The sequence below is a fragment of the Peromyscus maniculatus genome, chromosome 6 (assembly GCF_049852395.1).
Source record: "Peromyscus maniculatus bairdii isolate BWxNUB_F1_BW_parent chromosome 6, HU_Pman_BW_mat_3.1, whole genome shotgun sequence".
Classification (NCBI taxonomy): domain Eukaryota; kingdom Metazoa; phylum Chordata; class Mammalia; order Rodentia; family Cricetidae; genus Peromyscus; species Peromyscus maniculatus.
The window spans coordinates 12,505,421-12,527,605 of NC_134857.1; the positions used below are offsets into that span (position 1 = coordinate 12,505,421).

Here is a 22,185-nt window from a genome sequence, read left to right on the forward strand (position 1 = left end):
GTGCCACCGGGTGTAAGTGCTTCAGTTCACTCTACAGACTGGACGGGTCAACACCGCGCAGAGAAAGTGCCGAGCGCATGGGCATGGCGTGGCAGTGCACACCTGTAATCTAGCACTCGGCAGGAGGAGTGACGATGATCAGGAGTTCAAGGTCAAGCTGACTACACAGTGAAGTGCATTCACGGCCAGCCTGAGCTACATGATACATGAGACTCTGTTTCCAAAAAGAAAAAAAGGAAAGGAACTGCATATTAAACACGCAGTTAAGAAAGTGCTATGCTGTGGATGGAGAGACGGGACACTCGGAGCCTGTGGAGGGCGAGTGTTCTAGAAGGAAGGTAGGCTAATCTTGGGCATGCAGAAGAGGGGGACGAGGGATGGGAAAGGACAGAGAATGCAGAGAAAAGGAGGAAGGCGTGATGGAAACCACACCGCCAGGCCTCGAACTTTCCTCAGGTTCTGGAGAATGTGGGCTTCCAGGCCTGAGCTAGAGCCCCACTGGTGGGATTACTGCTCGGTGAGATGACGACTCTCACCGATACCATTACTAAGGGCTTTTTGCAGGCTACACCGCATCAGGTGGCTCTTCACAAGTTCTCTTAAACACGCTTTGAGGTTGCCTTTTCCCAACTTCAAAAGGAGACTACGCTTAACAGCCAGGCCAGGCAGAGCTCTTCTGCATCAAAACAGCAAAAACAGACAAATATTCTGGTCTCTGTGGGCCCTTGACGCCTTTTACAAATGCACAACTTTCCCCCTGCAGTGTGAACACAGACTGGGGGATACACAAGTGGGTGGGCTGTAGCTGGCAAGACTGTAAATACAAGCCAGAAATATAAAACCAGGTCTAGGTACTGGGGAGGTGAGATCTGGGGCCAGAAATTCCAAGTCATCCTTAGCTATATAGTGAGTTCAAGGCTAGCACAGACTACACAAGGCCTTGTCTCAAAAAGAAGAAAGAGAAAAAAATTGGCACAAAGATTCTGATCCGCCAATCCACAGTTTAGGGAAACTAAGTCACCAAGACCATATAGCGTGGGGTAGTAGAACTGACATCCAGTCGGACCAAAGTCTCTCTCTCTCTCTCTCTCTCTCTCTCTCTCTCTCTCTCTCTCTCTCTCTGTTGTTGTTGTTGTTGTTGTTGTTGTGCTGTTGTTTTGATTTTGAGACGATTCTTACCTAGGCAGCCCAGAATAACCTCAAACCCCATGCCCTCCTCCTCCTGGGTGCTGGAACCAAGTGCGCACCACCACCCCCAGCTCCGCATTTATCTTATTCAGATGAGTTCCCTGCACACAATAGTGAAGTGGGGGCAAACTGCAAACACACAAGAAGGCAGGGAAACGGGAACTTCCAGCATGCAGGGCTTAACACAGGCCGGGATTTGTCTCGAAAAGTGCTCACAACAACTAGCATTAAACATGGAACACTCCCAATTCACAGGTTTCTCCTCAAAGCCTCTTAAGCCCAGGTGTGGCAGAGATGCTTGGGCCATGTCAGCCACAGCAGATGGGAACAGATAAGCTGGGAAGGGGCCCGGCGGGCAGAGGCCTGGCTTCTGCCCTCGCCTCGCCTGCAGTCCCAGCACTGGGGAGGCAGGCAGAGGCATCACAAGTTCAGTCTCGTCTCTGGACACACAGTGTATTCAAAACAGAAACCCTCGACAGAAAAGCTGTTTGCCCAGGGCGGGGAAGCAGATGTGGGATTGCACAAGCAACAGAGTCCAGTGGGAAACTCAGCCAGTCACATGACAGTCCTAAAACCTCAGAACAGGGTGGGGCTGGATCGTCAGAGGAAGCCGTACCTGGCTTCTGACTGGGATTAACAAAAGGAAACAGTGGTTTTCCTTGAGCTGTTTATATGTATTTAAAAATATCTAATATCAGCCCTGCAAAAGAAAAAGAGCTGCCTCAGATCTGTCAGGACTTTCGAGATTCAGTCAAACTCTTGAGTGTCTTTCTTGAAGAAAGTAAACTTTTCAAATTTAAAAGGACTTAAATAACTTTTTAAAATTCCCCACTGACTACACACAACACTTTTAAAACTAAGGATTCTGAAAGTCTAGGGCTTGGGTTTTCATTTCTTATATAAAACATGATGACTCCGCTCTACACATTCTGTCTGATTTGTGAAAAAAATCAATTGGAAAATGTAGTTACTTAGAAATGACAGATTGTGAATGTGAGACCCAAAATCTTTCAGAATCCTGAACCTCAGCTTTTCAGTTCATCTCCAAGGAGCAGACAGATAATGCCTGTCCTGGTTTGCCTCCGGAGAAAGCCTTACTGAGGGACACCTAGCTCGTCTGACTTGACAGAGCTCCTAAATGGAAGAGTAGATGTGGAAGCAGTGATCCAGGAAAGCAGCCCAGCATGCGCTCCACACATCTGTAATCCCCGCACTCAGGAGACGAAGGGAAAGATCCCTGCAAGCTACAGGTCAGCCAGGACTTCACAGCAAGTCTCTGTCCCAAAAACCAACAACAAAAATAAATAAACAAACAGGAAGCAGGTGTGGCACTGCATGCCTGTAATTCCAGAGCTTGGTCTCAGCCAAGTTCATCCTCTAGTACATAGCAAGCATGAGGCTAGCCTGGGCTACATGAGACATGGAGACACCCTCTCAAACACCTAAGGGAACCATGTGTCCATTAATACATAGATATTTTCTTTTTAAAAAATAGTTTTGTTTATTTGGGGTGTGTGCGTGTGTGCGCATCCTCAGTGGCCACGGCTCCTGTGCTGGTCAGACTGCAGCTTGTGGGAATGGGCCTCTCCTGCTGTGTGGACCTGGAGATAAGGCTCGGTAGCAAGCACTTTTGTCCACTGAGCCATCTCATTTGCATGTTAATTTAAAACTTAGAAGTTTCTTCAGAAAACGGAGGCAGGAGGATTGCTACAAATTTCGGGTCACCTTGGTCTATACCGTGAATTCTAGACTAGCCAAGGCTGCATAGTGAGAAGGGCCAGCAGGATGGCTCTGTGGGCGCAGGCATTTGCTGCTCCGGCCTAAGGACGGAGTTCCACCTCCAGGTCCCACGACAGAGACAAGAGACACCTGGAAGTCGTCCTCTGACCTTCATGGGTGTGTGGTGGAACACATATGCCCAAAGTGTCTCTCTCTCTCTCTCTCTCTCTCTCTCTCTCTCTCTCTCTCTCTCTCTCTCTCTCTCACACACACACACACACACACACACACACACACACACACACACACACACGTTTAAAAAATAAATTCAAAGCTGCATTGCATACCAAAAGAAAAGGGGGCGGGTCTTGATATCTTAGGAAAGGCCGACCAGAGATTTGGAGGGAGAGCCAGCACAGCCAGAGAGGAGCGGCTGGTCCGGCCGTGAGCTTTCTAATATAGACTTAGTCATACTGAAAGCAAATGTACAATGTGCAGGGCTTAAGTGGGAGGTTAAAAAAAAAAGCATAAATGTTGAAAGGATTATGTTGTTTAACCTTCTCGGTGTTTCGTCAATGGTAAGAATTCAGTCCTCCAATGAGACAGGTGCGTCTCAAACTAAGACTTAAAACCAATTTATCCCAAGAGTATCCCACAGGGCGTTAAAAAAAAAAAAAACTAATCAATATTGTCTTGGTTTCATTTTGGAAGAAGCGGTTGCAGCCAATTCAATTACAAATGTTCTTGGAGCTGGGCAGAAAGGGGTCTCTGGCACAAAACGCCACTGTGCCTTACCAACTGGATACTTAAAAGCCAGCAAAATGAAGGAAATGAGGGAGTATGAAGGTTTCCATGTCAACTTGCTGTGGAGATGACTTGTCAAGCATGTCCACATTGTCCTTTTCGGACATCTTTGTATTATAAGGGAAGCAAGGAGGCCCCCGTCATGCCTCAAGTAGCAACATTGAAAAGATGGCCGAACAGGAAGCTGTAAGACAGGATGCCACAGCTTCCAGCAGGACCACATGTGGGTAGACATGGGGAGAGGCATGCCCAGGCACTCCAAGGACAGCTGCCTCTCTCCTGTATAAACCGGCTTACACAGCTGTAGAAGACTAAGAAGTCCAAGCTATGGAGAGAAGGAGGTCCACAAAGGTCCCGTGTCCACCCCGCTGAGATGCAGTCATGGAAACATAACAAACCACTCAATTTGAAAATGCGGCCTTTCACATCAACACAGCTTCTCTCTGTTGCTATGGAAACTGTATCTCTTTATTCCTCACCTATTCCTCCTCTCCAGTTAATTTTACTTGCCCTACGAAGGGAGGGAGACATGAACTCAGAATTATTGATCTGAGAGGTGTTTTTGTTTTATGTAAGGTTTCAAGCTAAGCCCACCCCAGCAGTTGGGGACTTGTCTCAGAAACTGGGCCTTGTGTTCTACGTCCAGACTTTGATCTTAAGAGGAACAACACGTTTACTGTTACTTACCCGACTTCCTTTATTTCCTGAGAGAAAAGCATTTCCCAGTCAGCCCCTAAAATGCCCCAATTGTGGATTCTGGGCGACACCCAATCCCAGAACAATCTCAGACCTGCAGTTTTCTGTGTGGTGTCGCACAGCTCAGTCAGATAGCCACTGTGTGTGTGTGTGTGTGTGTGTGTGTGTGTGTGTGTGTGCGTGCGCACATGTGTGTGTGTGTGTATACACATGTGTGCGTTTATGTCAATAGAAGTGAAACACTCTGTGATCGTTCTTAAAAAGGATGGTGAAAAGAGGGAAACACTGTCCTTGAGTTAAAGATTCCACAAATGACGAATTATGGCGAGACAGAACATTGCAGACCAGAGCCAAATTATCTTGGACTATTTAGTGTCCCTTCAAAAGCCAGTCATTGTCATCCCCGTGCCTGACCAGACTTCCTTGTGACTATCAAGGCTTCAAGGTGCAAACTTAACCAACCACTAGCTCCCATAAGTCCAAAGGCTAAGAAACTCATCAAATATTACCCAAAACTATGTCCTGTCCCCACTTTGTGGTTACCTGCCTTCCTGAGGACTCTCTTTGTTCTGTAACTATTGAAATCTCACATCACTACTTCCACGGGGGAACGTGCCATCTGGGGAAGCCAGATCCCACCACGTGATCACTCATATTTGACTCTAGAATAATCTGTTATTCCCTTTGAGGTGAGCACTGCATTTTTGCATCCACACACATTTGGCCATTGTACAAATTAGTAAGGAGAACTTAATGAGCAATCCCCCTGGGGAGCCTGACATTGAAAGCTAGGTTACTCTGTCAGAGCTGGAAGAGGAAATAAAGACAAAAAAAAAAAAGTCTCCAATATCCTGGGAGGAAAGGTAGTCCTCTGCACACAAAATCAACAAAGGATGGTGTAAAAGAAAGAGGGAATGGCCAGCTTCAAAACCTCTACGCAAACTAGACCGAGCACTTTCAGGCCCAGCCAGCTCCCTCTGGTGAATCCTCTTAAGCCAGCACTGTTAACAGCAAATCTTTCCTGGGCCTTTGAAGGCCTTCACCTGTGCCAAAATATGCCGTAGCACAATAATTTAGTTCCCAAATCCTCTTGAGGAGAATCACCCAAACTTCTGTTAAAAAATACAGGTTCCAAAGACAGAATGTTTATTTTGTTGTTTGTTTGTAGGTTTGTTTGAGGTGCGAGTCTCATCATTGTGAAACTAGCCCAGGGTGACCTCCAACTATGAGGCTGAGGATGACCTTGAATTTGTAATTCTCCTGCTTTCTTCTGGCTCCTGACTACCAGGATTACAGGCATGCACCACAAGAGCTGGTCTGTGTAGTTCTAGGAACAGGCACTCTATCGACTGAGTGCCCATCCCCAGCCCTTATATACAGATCTGCACAGTCCTAGAGTTAAACACACATCCTATCCAATCCCTTAACTTACTGCTGTGAGCCGCAGACATGAAGTAGGAATTCAGCTGATAATGGCAAAAGCTGTTATCTGCGAGTGTCCAGAACTGTTCCAGAGGAGACAGCCGAGACTCCCGGAGTCTTGGTGATACTGGCTTTGAATGTACTTGCTGTTTCCTACAGCATATCTCTTGTGTGTTACTGTACCTTTCCCATTTGATTCTTTTCCCAAGAACTACTAACAGTGTGCTTGATCACTCACTGGGCACAATTTCCCCTATACTATTGGGGTACTTGGTAACTTCTCCCAACTGTGTTGACAGCAGTCACACAGTCAAGACCCCCTTTTTCAGGCCTTTGTTCTCCCTCTTAGCATTAGACTCAGAAGTCAGCCTTTCTGTAATTATCTTCATTAGCCAACACCTGGCCAGGGCCATCCCCAGACAAAAGCATTTTAGCTGAGATACTTCTCAGACGCCCAAGGACCGACTGCAGATGGATAAGCATTCAGACTATCTGTTAGTTCCTGAGATAAGGTAAATATTTTCACTGAGACAACCCACCAAGGCCAGGTGGATGTTAGGTACAAAGTTTTGTTTCTTGTGCAAATTAAGCTTAATTTTCTCCTCTTTCCCATAGCCCAAATGTTATCACTCATTCTCAAGATGCCCCCTTTAGCATTAATTCAGAAGGAAAGGACTTTTACAAACCAGGTGCATCTTGCTGTGATGCAGGTTGCCTGGCAACCCAGAACACTTCCCCTGCCAGCAGATAGGAAAGTGCTGCCTCAAACTAACAAATGTTTAACTGCTTTTACTCGAATCTCGGTTTACTAAGCAGCTCATTATCTAACCACACTTAGGAATGCAATACTATATACGGATCCCCCCTTTTCCCTTCTTGGATTTTCCAAGATTGATTCTAGGTCCCTGTCCCTCTCATTTGAGCTTTTCCCTTTAAGAGTTCATCCTTGAGTCATAAAGAAAGCCTGACAGTCACTGCCTGGTATAAACTCTTATCTGCCTTAATGACCCTGAAAAATTCAAGCCCTGTGAGCTTGCTTTGGCCAGAGAATTGCTGATTGTATGTGTATATAGACTGGAAATGTGTATATAGAGACTGGAGGGAGAACTAAGAACACTGAGAGAAAGCAAAAGGGACAGAGAGGAGCTAAGTGTGAGAGGAGAAAAGAAGCTGTGAAGACAGGATTGACCTAGAAGAGTAAGTGAATGGATGAAAGAGCTTGGTGTGCTTAGATTCATCTGATATCCCTCAGATTAGATTCCAGCCTCCAGTAGCATCTCTTCTGGACCCTGGGAGTAATCACCACCAGGCAGGTACTGGTGAGAAATTCAATAACTTGTGGCCCAGGGTTTGTCTTAAAGACCCGAGTTAAGGGCTGAGGAGATGGCTGAGTGGGTAAAGTACTTATCATGTAAACAGCACCTATATAAAATCCTGGGCATGGCAGCAGATGCCTGTCATCCCAGACCTGGAAGGAGTGAGTTCTATGGTCAGCCAACCTTGCTAATTGGTGAGTTCCAGGTTCAGTAAGAGATCAAGTCTCAAAAAGTCATTGGGAGAGAGACAGAGGTGGACATATGATGTTAACCTCTGGTCACTACACATGCACACAAGTAAACCTCTAAACATGTATATACCACACACAAAAGAAGAAGACTTGAGTTAGCTCCAAACAGGCTTGCTTTATAAAGTAGAAGCATGTTACATTGTAAAATATATAAATAACTTGCAATATGCCCTTTGCAGTTGGGACTTTAAATATTTCTCAGTTATTACAGGAAAAACATAGACAGTAATATAATTTTACAAAATGATATGTAGTCTGTGTATCTAGTCTTCAGGCTGGGTGAAATTTACCATGAACGGAAATGTTAGCAAATTAAGATCAATTGTAGCCTTGCTTGAATCGTTAGGGAGAATGCAGCTGTTGGAGGGACTATCTGGTCAACCATCAGAAACAAGCAGGAAGGGTCCATTCATTAGGTTGGGAGCTAGTTTTTCTCCTCTGAAAGTAGTGCTTATAAGGCACCCCGGGGTTTATAAATATAATGTGGCTTCAATTTGCAAAGATTTCTGTGACTGGAAAAGTAATTAAACCAAACATCTTTTTAAAATATACACATCCTTTACTCCACATTACAATCTAAAATGTAATAAGGCAGCTGGAACGAGCGAGCGAGGACTGAGCTGACCAAGAGCTTCTAAGCCAAAAGAAATGGTGCAGGTCAAGTCCGGGGCAGAGGAGCAAGAGAAAGAGGGCAGTGCGTCCGGCCGTCAGGTCAGAGTGGCTCAGCTCTGCAGTGGAGGGACAGAACTCCTGAGCTCAGAGAACACAGCTGGGAACTGCTTTCCTGGTTAAACAGTGGAGTTCCTTGACACCACAGACTCCTAAATCCCACATGGAGTAAGACCTCCGGCATCCTTCTCTTGAGAGCCGCAGGTGAAACCCACACGGCTGGATTTGCTGAGTTGCCAGGATTACCAAACCTCGAAAGGCTCGAGTCTGTGACCCCGCACTGCAGGCCACTGCAGAAGCATCAGAAGTCTGGCTCCCGGGCCATCTGGGTGTATGTTCGGGCCAGCAGACAGCTGAAGGGAAGCTCTTGAACAGAAACAGCGGAGCCAGGCACTTTCCCTTCCTCCCCGCTCTTCAGTCCCCTGTTTATGCGCCACCATCCTCAAAGGCCAGGTCACACCTGCGCAGACTCATGCCCTCCACATGCAGCACTTCCGTGTGGACAACCTCACAGTCCGTGCTACCAGAGAGAAATGTTATAATCCAGGCATTTGCCATTGTTCAGACCTCAGCAGAACTGAGAGCGAATCTTTTAAAAACACTCCACTCCCCATTCAAGGGCCTCTCAGAAGCAGAGCTCTCTGTTTGCTGACACTGCAGAGCCCGCTTCCTCCTGCTGGCGGGCTGCAGCCTTCCAGGCTCTCTGTGGCTCTTCTCAGGCCAAACATTCTTCCCTCTTTTCTTACATTTTGCAACACCTCTTTCTGTACCTGGTTTTCCCATGCTTCTCACTTTCAGAAGAAAACACCAATCAGACGGCCGTGAAATTATGCTCCAACTAATCTGGATGTCTGCAACCCTGATCGACAGTTTGCGTTAAAGTGTTTTTTTGGTTTCATTCTAAAAATCTGAAGGGAGAAGAGGGTTGATTTCTAGGTATCTAGCCCATAGAAGCATTCCAACTTGATTTGAATCTCTTGCTACAGACATACCAAGTTCTACTCAGTATTTTAAAAACAGCAATGTCATCATTGTGAACCAGATCCAGATCGACTGCCAAAGCAATTTTGTATTTAATAATTGAGTACAGCTCAAGAACCAGAAGCGCTTATGTTCATGAAATCACTCAAAGTCAGCTACAGTTTAGGACCTTACAGGTCCCTCCAAGATCCCTGAAGGGCACTTACCGTGGCATGGTAGTTCCTGTACATGGGCATTTTTAGTATTTTTGTCAAGTAATCTTCCAGTTGCTTCTACAATAAAAAATATTTTGGATACAGTTAAACATAATCATGACTGTAGAAAATTTCAACGCTCACAATGATGAGATCAGGTCTCATTTTAATTTCTGTCAGTCATTTTATTATCTTCTACCATTAGGCAGTAAGGTGTAACTGTTAGCGTTCAGGCATCTGTACTGGCTGCCCCTAGGGTGCTGACAGGATACATCCCACTGCAGCCACTAAGAGTACCCCTGTGCACATTCACTGCATTTCCTTATAAAAGGCTTCTCTCTTCCTCTCCCTCCCCTCCCCCTCCCCTCCCCTCCCCTCCCCTCCCCTCCCCTCCCCTCCCCCTCCCTCCCTCCCTGTGCTCTCATCCCCAGGGACTGGTCCCTGCCCCCCTTTCTGCCCCTTCTCTCTGCCCTCCCCTCAGTAAATCTCCCACATAGGCACTGTTGTATGGTATGACTCCTTCCTGCTGTTCTTTTAAAATACAACAATAACACCTATCATTCTCTTGGGGTGCTATTTAAACCTCTTCCTGCTAGTAATATTTAACTTTCTGTATGCTTAGGTCTTTGCATTTGTTACTTCCATCATTGTTTTGACAAAATACCCAACAGGAAAGGGTTTATTCTGGCCCGCAGTTTGAGGGAACACAGTCCACTGTGGAGCAGAAAGTCTGGTGGCAGGAATGGGGGTGGTTGGTCACGGTTGGTCACGCCGCACTCACAGCCAGAGGCCTGTTCTTTCCATGGGCACTGAGACTCATCAGCAAACCTAATCTAGAACCCTTGCCGGCAGAGGCTGCTCTCCGAGAGACCCTGTCAGGTGGCAGTGTTAACCTTAGGCTAACAAGCCTTTGTGGGTTGTTTGTTTGTTTGTTTGTTTTTCTTGAGACAGGGTTTCTCTGTGTAACAGTCCTGGCTGTCCTGGAACTTGCTTTGTAGACCAAACTGATTTTGAACTCACAGAGATCCACCTGCCTCTGCCTCCTGGCTGCTGGGATTAAAGGTTCACGTCACTGCCTCCTAGCTGAGTGGTTTTGTAAGTTTTTTTGGTTTTGCTTTGTTTTTTAATTTAAAACAGGGTTTCATATAGACTAGTTGGGTGTTCTCCGTTTTCTGCATCATACACATTTCAGGTTCTAAGACCAGACTGAACAATGACAGAATTACTAATACACTAATACAAATCTGTCTCCTGCCTTGGTAGCAGCAGTCATGGGGGGGTGGGGGGAGAAACACCCGAGACCTGTGTCTTCTCTCTCCTGTGTCTGTACTCCGTCCTGCTGATTTCAGACCGTAACCACCACATCTAAGGAGCAGGAATATGATTTCACATTATTTAAAATGAGCTCTTAGCAATCGAATAAATGGTGGGAATGGCTGCTTTTTAGGAGTGGATCTCAAAACCTACTAGCATATGCTGCGTCTTCATCTCCCCTCATGCCTAGCAAGCTTCCATCAGGAGGACGCTGTTCCGTAACCTACCTAACAAGCACTCTGCCTCCTCCTTGGCTCGGGAGACCTGGAGATGTCTAACTTCCAGAGAAGCCAAGACAGCCATCAGCGGGTGGGGGTGGGGACGGCCGCTGCTCCACCCCTCCTTAGGTGCTAGGTCCTTATAGTGCTGAGAAAGGATTTTCAAGACCACACAAGAGCCAGAGAGAGTGCTCAGCAGGTAAAGGGGCTTCCCACACAAGCCTAAAGACCTGGGGTTGACCTTGGGAAGCCGTGAAAACATGGAAGGAGAGAACTGACTCCACAAAGTTGTCTTCTGATCACTATACATACATGCCATATGTGTGCTTGGGTACACGCATGCACACACATGCACACACATGCACACAGACACAAAATTACATTTTCACAAAGAAGCAGAACAGGGAAAGAAAGACTCACCCTCCTGCCAAAGAACTGTTCTTCCTGGATGGTGTTTTCTGATGAACGGGGCAGACTGGGCATCTCTCGGGGCTCTTCCTTGACATTTTGTCTTCTAAAAGTATGTCTAAAATACAGACACACATACAATACAAGCAGCTGTTAGACTAAACTTTGACTTTCTCATATCATCTTTCATGTCAGAGCTTATTATTTTCATTCCTGTCAATGTTTAAAATGTTCTCATGTAGTCCAGGCTGGCCTCCAACTCACTATGTAGCCAAGGCTAGCCTTGAAATCCTGGTCCTCTTGTCCACTCCTCCCATGCACTGGGGACCACAGGCTTGCACCAAAGCATGCAGCTGAGGTGACTTACTTTTAAAAGAGCTATGCAAATGAAAAGGTCTGCCCCAAGTGGAATAGGTAGCCTATGGAAAGAATAAAACACATTTCCATCCATGCACAGTGGGGTAACTATGTTAGTTCTGCTGTGTTACCTTTTGGTAGGAATGGGGATTCGGATGAAGGCTTTGTACTTGAGCAGCTCTCTATGAAACTCTTGGAAGTGCTTGAATTTCCGCTTCACTTGCCACGTGAATTCCCCGTGTGTTAACTCAATAGTGTACAGATTGATACTCGGCACCTACAGAGATGGCAGTTGTGAAAATGGCTGTTATCTTCGATGGGGAAGTTCTGTAACTTCTCAGCAAACAACAGCTAGCGTACACTTAAGTTCAGTCTACTTATTTTGTGTCAGTATTTAGCATTTTTAAACTATACTATCTTTATTAATTTGTTTATAATTTCATACAGTATATTTTGCTCATATTCACCCCTGGACCCTCCCCCTAACTCCTCCCGGATCCACTCCCCACCTTCTACCTCCTCTCACCTCCCTCCTTCTTCTTCTTTTGTTTTTTAATAACCCACCCAGTTCAATTTGTGCCCAAATGCTCATGTGAGGGGGCCACCCACAGGAGCGTCATGGGCATACCAGGTACCACACCCTTAAAGAAAACCAACTCCCACTTTCCCAGTGGCTATTCATTGTACAGAGCATCTCCGTTAGGGAGCTGAGACTTGTGAACCTTTGTACGTAACTTTTTTTTTTCCAAAGTAACCAATTATAGAAATATTTTCTTAAATGTTCACATGATAAATTACATGAAACAAGCTCTGTATCACACAGACAAACCCCTGCCAACCCTTCCCCCCTTCCCCCTCAATGTATAGATGCTGTACCACACCCACATACATTTGCACACCAGAAATGAAGGAGTGAGTGAGACCCTGATAAGCACCGACGGCCCTGGTCACACATGGACAGATTGAGAGAAGACAGGAGAAAGGGTCTCAGGGCAGGTGGGACCACTGCCTTAGCCCTCTCTGTCTTAAACAAATGACACACGCCATGATACCGCCCCTTCTTCTAAAGAAGAACATCCCAAGGTCCAGCCTTGGCTACCCAAACCCCTGCCTGAGGCACTGCCAGGCTTCAAGAACACTGGGTAGAGAAAGCTGCTGTAATTTTGAGCACATAACACGAGCATGATCTTGTCAGTACTAGTGCTAAGTCCTTACAGTGTGAGAGCCAAAGTTACATTTTGAGTTTCAGTTACTATGCCTAAGCGGTTCATGAAACAAAAATGTCTCTAATCTACAAGCCCAAGGACAGAGTTCCTGAAATGCTGGAGGCCATTGTTATGGGAGATAGCAAGCCACAAGTTTGTTCAACACATCTGCACCAGATGTGCTTGATCACACTTGGGTGGGAGGTTCATGAGCAGGAAGTAAGTCAGGATGTACGCTTGCCCCTGATTGGGTGTAGGTGGGAAGGATGCAGGCAGGAAGTAAGTCAGGATGTATTCTTGCCCCTGATTGGACCTCATCAGAAATACACTGAATTATGAGTTTTATCTTTTTAAGCCCCTGCAAAAATGTGCTCAGTGCCATATTCTGAGAAACCAGAGATGGACCTGGCCAGAAAGTCCATCAGCCTGGCCAGTATTTAATTAAAGCTTGCTTCAAATTTGACCTTAAAGTGTAGTAGTGGTCTTATTCTTGACCAATAGGATTAACAATAGGAAAAACAGAGGGTGATCACTGTTAGAGCCAGTGTTCGGGTGAGGGTGCAGGAACTGAGAGGATCAGAAACGTGCTCAAGGTTTCAGAGCAAAGACACCAACTCAGCCCTGCAGTCGCTCCAGAGCGTGGGCATAGACCCAATACAGCATGCCTTGCCATGTAAGATCTGGCGGCGGAGAAGAGGCAAAGAGCATCTGAGAGACAGCTCGTCAGAGAGATGTGACCCTAACACAAAGCCTAAAGCAGGGCTCAGTAGCATGGCTTTCACTCAGAAGCCCTGCAGTGAATAAAAAAACCCATTGTGGAAATGTGGGCCTAGAATCCCAGCACTCAGGCGGAGTTCAAGGTCTCTCTCAGGTACATAGCAATAATATGTCAAAAGTTTAAGGGCCAGTTGGAGCTACATGAGACTATCTCTGAAAGAAAGGAAGAGCAGGAGAAAGAGACAGAGACAGAGGGGGAAGGAAAGAAAAGAGGCCAGAGCAGAGGCTAGACACCAGGGTAGTGTAAACTGGAGTCTGCAAAGCAGAATCAGGCAGGTCATGCCTCCAAACCATCAGGAAAGCACAGTTGCCCAGCTGCCCTCAAGAGACCGGGAGGCGGAAGTCAACTGGCCCCTGACAAAGGTTATGACTCTGTGTGTCCCTGGAGGCAGAAGCCAGTGGTGGCCAACTCAATCTTGACTAGAACTTAACCTGGGGGACAAAGGTCACCTGACTACTATGAAATCTAAGCAGCAACAAGCAAGCAGCCACCCGACCCTCTCCTGGTCCGGTCTGTTTCTGAGGGCTCAGCTTTGCCTCCCAAGGACAGTCTACAGAAAGGACGAGTCCCAGACTGAGGGTGGAGCTCCAGGGACTGAGGGTGACATGTAGGGGGCATGGGTGGGACCCAGGGAGCTGAAGAGGGGGTCCCAAAAGCAAATCAGACATTTGCCAGCAGAATTCTCTCAGCAGTGCTTCTGAATCTAGCATCTACAATCCAATATCCAGACTTTTTTTTTCTTTTAAGAGATAATTAGCATTCAGATTTTCTTGCTAAAGAAGCCTTAGGAAAAGTATAATTTCTCTCGACTTATACGTGGCCTTCAGCTAGAATGGACTTTGAATGAAATAAAGAAATAAAAAGGAAGGACATGACGCTCCTAGGTTAGGTGGAGAAGGTTTATGGTAGATAAAAGGGAGAGCATGGTCAGAGGCAGGGACATCTGGGAAAATACAGAGTGAACACGATCCTGAGTCAGGCCCTGTGAAGAGCGGGGGAGGGGAAAGCCAGGAGAGTGAACTGGTAGACAAAGAAGGCTGGGTAGCCAAATGGCTGGGTTATATAGGGAAGGGCAGCCCAGCCCTGGGCTGGAGAAGTTAGCAGTAGGGCACAGGGTGTGCCAGCCATACCCTGTAACAGGTGGGCACTGAGGGATGCTGGGAGAGCCTGGGGGCCAGCTCTGCTCTGATGTGTTAACCAGGCACCCCAGTTAGCCATCTGTCAGGATTGAGAGTTGATAAATATAACCCAAAAGCCCAAGTGAAAAGAACTGGAGAGAAAGCGGCATCTTGCCAGTTATTAAATCAATAAATTGCCTTGAATGATATTGTTCTTATTTGTTTGTCTCTTTTCTTGTGTTTTCTTGTATTTGTAAGTGTCTGTGTGCCTGTGGGCATGTCCCATGTCACAGAACTCAAGTGCAGGTCAGAGGACAACTCCCGGGAACAGTTCTTCACTCCCTCACCTGGGTTCTGAGATCAAACTTAGGGTCTCAGGCTTGGCACCTTTACCTGTGAAACCACCTCACCTGCCCTTGAATGCTATCCAAACTAAAACTAAGAAACATTGTAGCCGTATAGCTGCTCATACCTATCTATAATCTCAACTCTGGGGAGGCGGAGGAAGGAGGATCAAGAGATGAGTGCCAGGCTTGTCTCCATGAGACCCCCATCTCCAACAACAAGGAGACAGTTCATAAAGGGGGAAAAAGAAGAGGCTAATAATGAAGAGTATATGAGAAGGAGGTGCAATCCTGAGATGTGGGGAGAACTTGGAAGCTGTTGTGGAATATTAGGTGAAGATGTGTTGCATTTGTTTTTGGGGGTGGAACATTTGTTTAATGATGCAAAGATGTCCTGCATTCTTTTATGTTGCATTTGTTTAACTCTGTGAAGTTGTGATACTTTGGACGGCCAATAGCTAGGCAGGAGTGGTAGGCAGAGAGAATAAACAGAAGGAGAAAAAGAGAAGAGGATGAGCAAGAGAAGGAGAGGAGGACACCAGGGGCCGGCCACCCAGCTACACAAGCAGCCAAGGAGAAAGAAGTAAAGAAAGATACATAGAATAGAGAAAGATAAAAGCCCAGAGGCAAAGGTAGACAGGATAATTTCAGAAATGTTAGCTAGAAACAAGTCAAGCTAAGGCCAGGCATTTGTAAGTAAGAATAAGTCTCTGGGTGACTGGGAGCTGGGTGGCAGGCCCCCAAAGGGCAAAGAGCAAAAACAAACAAACAAACAAAAACCCCCAACTACAGGAAGTGGTAACTAAAGCTCAACTAATAGCATCACAGCTGGGAGAAAGGAATCTGGAGTCGGGGCTGTTTATTGACACAGTTGGCAAGAACCCAAACCGGATGAACCCAAAGTGCCCTGACCCTCGTGGTAGACGTGAAGCGCTCCACTTCCAAGACTTGTGCTTTCACGGGGCAGCCGGAGAGGTAGGTCTGGATGTTGGGCTCCTTAAATCCTTGAGTGTTGTAAATGGAAGAGAATGGGATGTACTCTGCAAAGAACAGAGAGGAAGGGTTATTCCAGGCCTGCACCTTTTAAAACCTAAGATGGGGCTGATGAAAGGTCTCAGTGGGTGAAGACGCTGCCGCCAAGCCTGATGACCTGAGTTTGATCCAGGAGAGCTGCAGGATTGTTTTAGGAAAGGAGCTGACATAAACTTGACTGCCCAGGAATGAGCTTTATTAGGAGAGAGGGCCTCAGGACCAAGGAAGCCATGACTGTGCCTTGAGGTGGGAGAGCATTTAAGGACACTATATTAGATCAGAGACTCATGATGGAGCCTTAAAGGGGAAGAGAGGTTGCCTCTTAAAGTCTGGGCAGGGGAGGTGTAGTTTAAAGTAGGTGAGCCAGGTGCAGGTGGCGCACGCCTTTAATCCCAACACTCAGGAGGCAGAGACAGGTGGATCTCTGTGAGTTTGAGGCCAGCCTGGTCTACAGAGTAAGATCCAGGACAGGCACCAAAACTATACAGAGAAACCCTGTCTCAAGAAACAAACAAACAAATAAACAAAAGGACGGACGAGTGGGTGGCCGCTGACCAGCACAGGGTGACAGAGAAACCCAGAGAAAGGCAGGCAGAGAAACACAATAAAGGAACAAAATGACATCTGTATCCTTCCCACGGTTGGGTAAGTTTCACACCTTGTGATTCAGTCTGGGTTAGCCTACACAGCAAGGACATAAGCCAGACACTGGGCAGAACCATAAAGTAGGGGCTGTGAAGCCACAGGACAGCATGGCCTGACTCTGTCCTAGAGCTGCTGGAGGACATGGGATCCGGTCAGATAGACTGTGGGGATCTGGTCATTCAGAGTGACCAATGTCTTAAAGAGACAGACTCATGATCAAACAAAACATCAAAAAAAAATCATAGTTAATATAAGTAAGTTTCTGGAAGCCCTCTCTCCAAGGACGGTGGTCTCCCTCTGTTATTTACCACTGTGCCCTGCAACCAACCCTGAGGAAGTCTTGACCCCTCCATCATCTGCCCTTACCTTCCTGAGCCTTGGGGTCTCCAGGAGATGCATCATACTCCACCTCCTCCCCCTCAAAGTGGAGTTCCCGGGTGTCCAGATTTTCTATCAGATTGCTCATGTCTGCGGCGATTTTCTGCAGTGCCGAAGTGTTTACCCTGGACTCGCTTTTCAGTGACATGCTGGCTTCTGACAGGGAAGCAGAGGGGCTGAGGAGGAAGAAGAGGCGTCACTCAGACACATTTGGTTGTGTGGAAATCCCTGTCACACAATTCAAAACCAGGCTTAGCTACAGCATGGACAAAGACACCAAGTATAGGTGGGGCCTGCATATCCAAACAACCATTCTGTTCATCTCCCTGCATCACATTTAAACAGTTCCTACCTCATTGGCTAACATGGAGCAAAACAATTGTAGAAAAGAAAGAAAAGGGACTCGACCTGGAACAAAATGCCAGCCTTCCTCTCTTCACATGTTATACACTTGACCAGATGAGGAGAGACTCTAGAGAGTGATGGGGATGCTTTTTCAGAGACAAAGACATGCCTCCTTGTTTACAAAATATATTCAAACTAAGAACACAAAATAGCCTGGTATGGTGGCCCATACCTCTAATCCCAGTGCTCTAGAGACAGAGGCAGGCACTGTGTGAGTTCAAGGCCAGCCTGGTCTACATAGTGAGTTCCAGGCCAGTCAAGGCTACATAGTGAGACCCAAAATAAAGAAAGAAGGAAGAAATGAAGGAAGGAAGGAAGGAAGGAAGGAAGGAAGGAAGGAAGGAAGGAAGGAAGGAAGGAAAGAAGAAAGGAAGGAAGGAAGGAAGGAGAGAGAGAGAGAGAGAGAGAGAGAGAGAGAGAGAAACATGTAAAATGTAAAATACACATAAAATAATCAACAAGTTCCTAAAAAAAAAAAATCAAGGGAAATGTCCACATCCAAACCTTCAGATGTAAAAATCATTTTTATGACTGAGTGGGTAAAGGAACTTGTCACCCAAGTCTGATGACTTGAGTTAGACCCCAGAATCCACGCTGGAAAGACAAGCACTGACACCCGGAAGTCCTTTGACACACGTGTCACGCACACGCAATAAAGAAAATAAAATTCATGACAGTGTAACCTGCCTACATTTTCTTGGGAGCTAACTTCACTTGGAGATGTGAGGCTTTGGACATGACCATGCATGAGCCGTGGTGTACGTGTCTTGGAAGGAAACAGATTAATACACCTGTTCCTAAAGATACCAGAGGTGTTGGGATTATGAAAGCTGGTTCTATTTCATCCTGACACTTCATAACACGAGTCGTTGCACATCAGCACCCAGGGAGAAGACTGCACACAGATTTTATTTTCCATTTAAAATGCGGAAGTTTAAGCCCTGAGCACTGCTGTCAGAGTTGGATGGAACGTCCATATTGCCCAATATAGAAATTATCTCTGATAGAACCAGGCCTAAGCTGAGAGGAGTCTCACGAGGCTAACTGTTCTGCACATGCTCATTGTCTACTGCAGCTCACAAGCAGTAACTTAGCATTCACTGTGTGTGAGAAGCAATGAATGAAAATAAAGATGGGGCCAGTGGACAGTTCAGCGAATAAAGTCAAAGTACAAAGCTGAGTTCAGCCACAGTGGAGAGAACCAGCTCCTAGGAGTCATCCTCTGACCTCCACATGTGTGCAGTGGCACTCACACACACGCTCACACACACACACACACACACACACACACTCACATGTATACACTGATAGGTCAAATACAAATTTTAGGAAATGTGCAGATGAGTCAAGGAACACCTGCTGTGTGGGTTAGGGAAACAGCTACATAACCTCAAGTTCATCCCAGGCCTGCTCCAAGGCCTTGAACTTCCCGAAAGGAGGACACCTGGCTGGATTCTTTCCTCCGTGGCATACCCACGGAGAGGCTGGGTATGCCATGTGGGCCAACTTAGGCAGCTCTTAAGATAACAAGTCTCCAAAACCTAGACACACTGTCTCCACCGCCTCTGACGTGGCTGTGGCTGGTAGAGACCTTGTTTGGAAATACAAAGACAGGTAGAGGAAGGAGGTTCTGGGTTGCCCTGTGCATGTGATTCTACATCCGAGTTCCTGTGAACTGAGTAACCAGGCACTCTCCTTTCTTTTTGTTGACTGTAAGGAAGCTTACATCTAAATTTACACCTTACTGCTGCCAAATTATTTATTTATTATGCATCCAGTGTTCTGCCTGCATGTACACCAGCATGGGCGCCAGATCTCATTACAGATGGTTGTGAGCCACCATGTGGGTGCTGGGAATTGAACTCAGGACCTCTGGAAAAGCTGCCAGTGCTCTTAACCACTGAGCCATCTCTCCAACCCCAACTGTTGCCAAATTATTGGGCTATGGTTGCCTGTATATCTTCCTTTCAGTTCTCTCTTTCTCTCTCTCATTTCCATCTTATCTTTCTAATTTTGGGAAATGTGTAAATTGCCTTGAAAGTGATACTCACACATAAATGCTGACTGCAATGGCATGAACAGGAAAAGAAATTTCCTACAACTTAGTGTTCACAGGACAGAGCCCTTTCAGTCCTCAGGGTCTTAGCTTCCTCATCTGCAAATCTCATCCCTAGGGTTGTTTTAACAATAAAGCTTTAACTATATATAAAAGATGCCATGAAGTTGGTTAGCCTCCATGATAACTGACTTAACCATCTTCCTATCTCCAGGAATTACTCCAGATAGTTTTGCATTTAAATAAGAGAGTAGGTGGCTGAATGCCTTCCAGCCAGAATTATCTAAGTAATGTTTGTTCAGCTCCCACTGGGGAGGTGTTGCCTTGGGCCACAATTAAAATACGTGTTTCCTTTTCTCCTAATTCAACAAAGAGCCACTTGTTAGATGCTAACCAACCATGAGCCAAGTTTGCATTATTTCAAAGACAAGGTAATGAGAAGTAAGAGGAACTGAGATAAGGAAAACCAAATCAGAAATTACATCATATTATTGTCATTTGTTAACTTTTAAAGATTTTAGAGATTTTTACTTATTAATTAAATAGACTTGTTTAACTTTCCCAACTTCCTCATCATAGGAAAGGGAGTCTTTGCTGTTGTTCCCAACAGCAAAGGGAGGCTGTTCCAAATGACCTTCCTTTTGGGAAAAAAAAAATGTAGACTAAAAATAAAGTGTAATTAATATACAAAGACTATTCTATAAGTTGGGGTAAGTAGGGGAAAAGCATTGGTTCAAGCCAAGAGAAAAGAAGCAAGCTAACACGTGAAAACTGAAGGAAAAAAAGAAAAACAGAAAGAGTAAAAGAAAGAAACCCACATTATTTAGTATAAAGCATCTATTGTATGATAAGCACAATTTTGTTACTTAATACTTCAGAGGTATGATTGTTTTATGACATTTAGGTATTTGTCCAAGGGCACTCAAGTTGTATCAGGGTCACCTCTTATATTTTTAAAGATTTACTTTTTAATTATGTGAATATGTGTATGTCTGTATATGAATATATGCATACAAGTGCTTGAAGAATCCAGAAGAAGGCACCAAAGAAAGACCCTGGAGCTTGAATAACAGGTGTTGTAAGGTACCCTACATGGCTGCTGGGAACTGAACTCAGGTCTTCTGCAAGAGTAAACATGCTCTGTCTTGGTCAGACACCATGACCATGGCAACTCTTACAAAAGAAAACATTTAATTGTGACTTGATTAGAGTTTCAGAGGTTTAGTCCATTATCATCATGGTGTGACATGGTGACATGCAGGCAGACATGGTCCTGGAGAAGTAGCTGAGAGTCCTACATCCAGATCCACAGACTACAGGAGAAGGGAGACACTGGACCTCAAAGCCTAACCCCCAGTGACACAGTTCTTCCGATAAGATCTCACCTCCGATCCTTCTCAAGTAGTGCCACTCCCTTATGACTAAGAATTCAACTATATTAGCCTAATTTGGCTAAATGGGGGCCATTCTTACCTAAACCACCACTGGCTCCTAACTAACCATTGAATGGTCTCTTCTATGGAGGGTTGACTGTTTAAAGTGGATTTGGCTGCTTCTAACATACTATAAACTTGGTTACTGGGGCTCACAAGCATTGGTTTTATTTTATGGCTTGAATGACTAGAAATTTAATCTTTTCTATGAAGCCTATGTGACAATAAGAGATGTCTTCTAGTTTAAATACCACACCTTGGGGAGGATCATCTGAACCCATGGTCACTACAGTGATGGAAACATGTCAGGCAAGCTTCCAGAATTTCCATGATTTATAACACAGGATAAGAAATTTGGGGGGACCTAAAATTTGGGGACACATCAGATTGTGAAAAATTTAGCACTAACAGTGGGAAATAGAAGACATGACTTGAGCATCATTGCTTTACTGGACTCCACACCATTTCATGAGTTTTTATCCCACAATTTTACTGCTGTATTCAGAATCAACAGTGAGGCCAGGTTTGTTCCTCTGTGTGATTTCAATTAGAGCCATCTATCTTGGAGGAGAGCAGTTGCCATAGTTACAGCTGGGGTTGCCCAGCAGTGGGGTGAGCCCTTTAGTGTTTATGTCTGAGATAACACAGTGGGTTCTCTTTCTCTTGATAAGTCTGAACTGTGGGTCTTTAGCTCACTCTGTACAAAGAAGAGTTGGTGAGGCAGAGAGGAGGTAAGAGCAGCTGGGTTGGAATCAGTTTGCATGTTATCTAGGAGGTAAATAAGGTTGTTTTCATTCTTCTTTTTTCTGGTTTTGAATATTAGAATCAAAACTTTTTGTAGCAACCATTTAATATTTTCATCATTCAGTGAAGGAAGCAGAGAAATAGGGTTTTCTCTTCAAATTCTTGAAAATTGATGGTTGTTGTTGTTGTTTTGAGACAGGGTCTCACTATGTAGCTCTGGCTGTCCTGGAACTCACTCTGTAGACAAGGCTGGCCTCAAACTCACAGAGATCCACCTGCCTCTGTTTCCCGAGTGCTGGGGTTAAAGGTGTGCGCCACTGCTTTTCTTTAATTTTCAACAGGATTGGGAAAGAGATCAGTTATTTTTCTTCTCACACAATAAACACATAAACATTCTGTTAGCTAAAATAACACTAATATTGCCAACCGTAGTTACTGATGCTAAAGTAAACATTAGCATTAGTTAACATTTGCCGAGTACGTCCCACAAGTCAGGCACTGTACAATTCC

General features: G+C 45.5%; 1 protein-coding gene across 5 annotated transcripts in view; it reads right to left on the reverse strand.

The window, feature by feature from the left end:
- Pld1 (phospholipase D1) overlaps nucleotides 1-22,185 on the reverse strand; it is a 211,329-nt gene that overhangs the window by 111,227 nt on the left and 77,917 nt on the right. For all 5 annotated transcript variants that reach the window (XM_076573953.1, XM_076573954.1, XM_076573952.1 and 2 more), the window contains 5 exons: nucleotides 17,026-17,213; nucleotides 15,895-16,022; nucleotides 11,669-11,814; nucleotides 11,193-11,298; nucleotides 9,253-9,318 (listed from right to left, as the gene is read on the reverse strand). In XM_076573953.1, coding sequence (XP_076430068.1) covers nucleotides 9,253-9,318; nucleotides 11,193-11,298; nucleotides 11,669-11,814; nucleotides 15,895-16,022; nucleotides 17,026-17,185 — 606 coding nt within the window. In that variant the 5' untranslated portion in view covers nucleotides 17,186-17,213. The remainder of the gene's footprint in view (nucleotides 1-9,252; nucleotides 9,319-11,192; nucleotides 11,299-11,668; nucleotides 11,815-15,894; nucleotides 16,023-17,025; nucleotides 17,214-22,185) is intronic.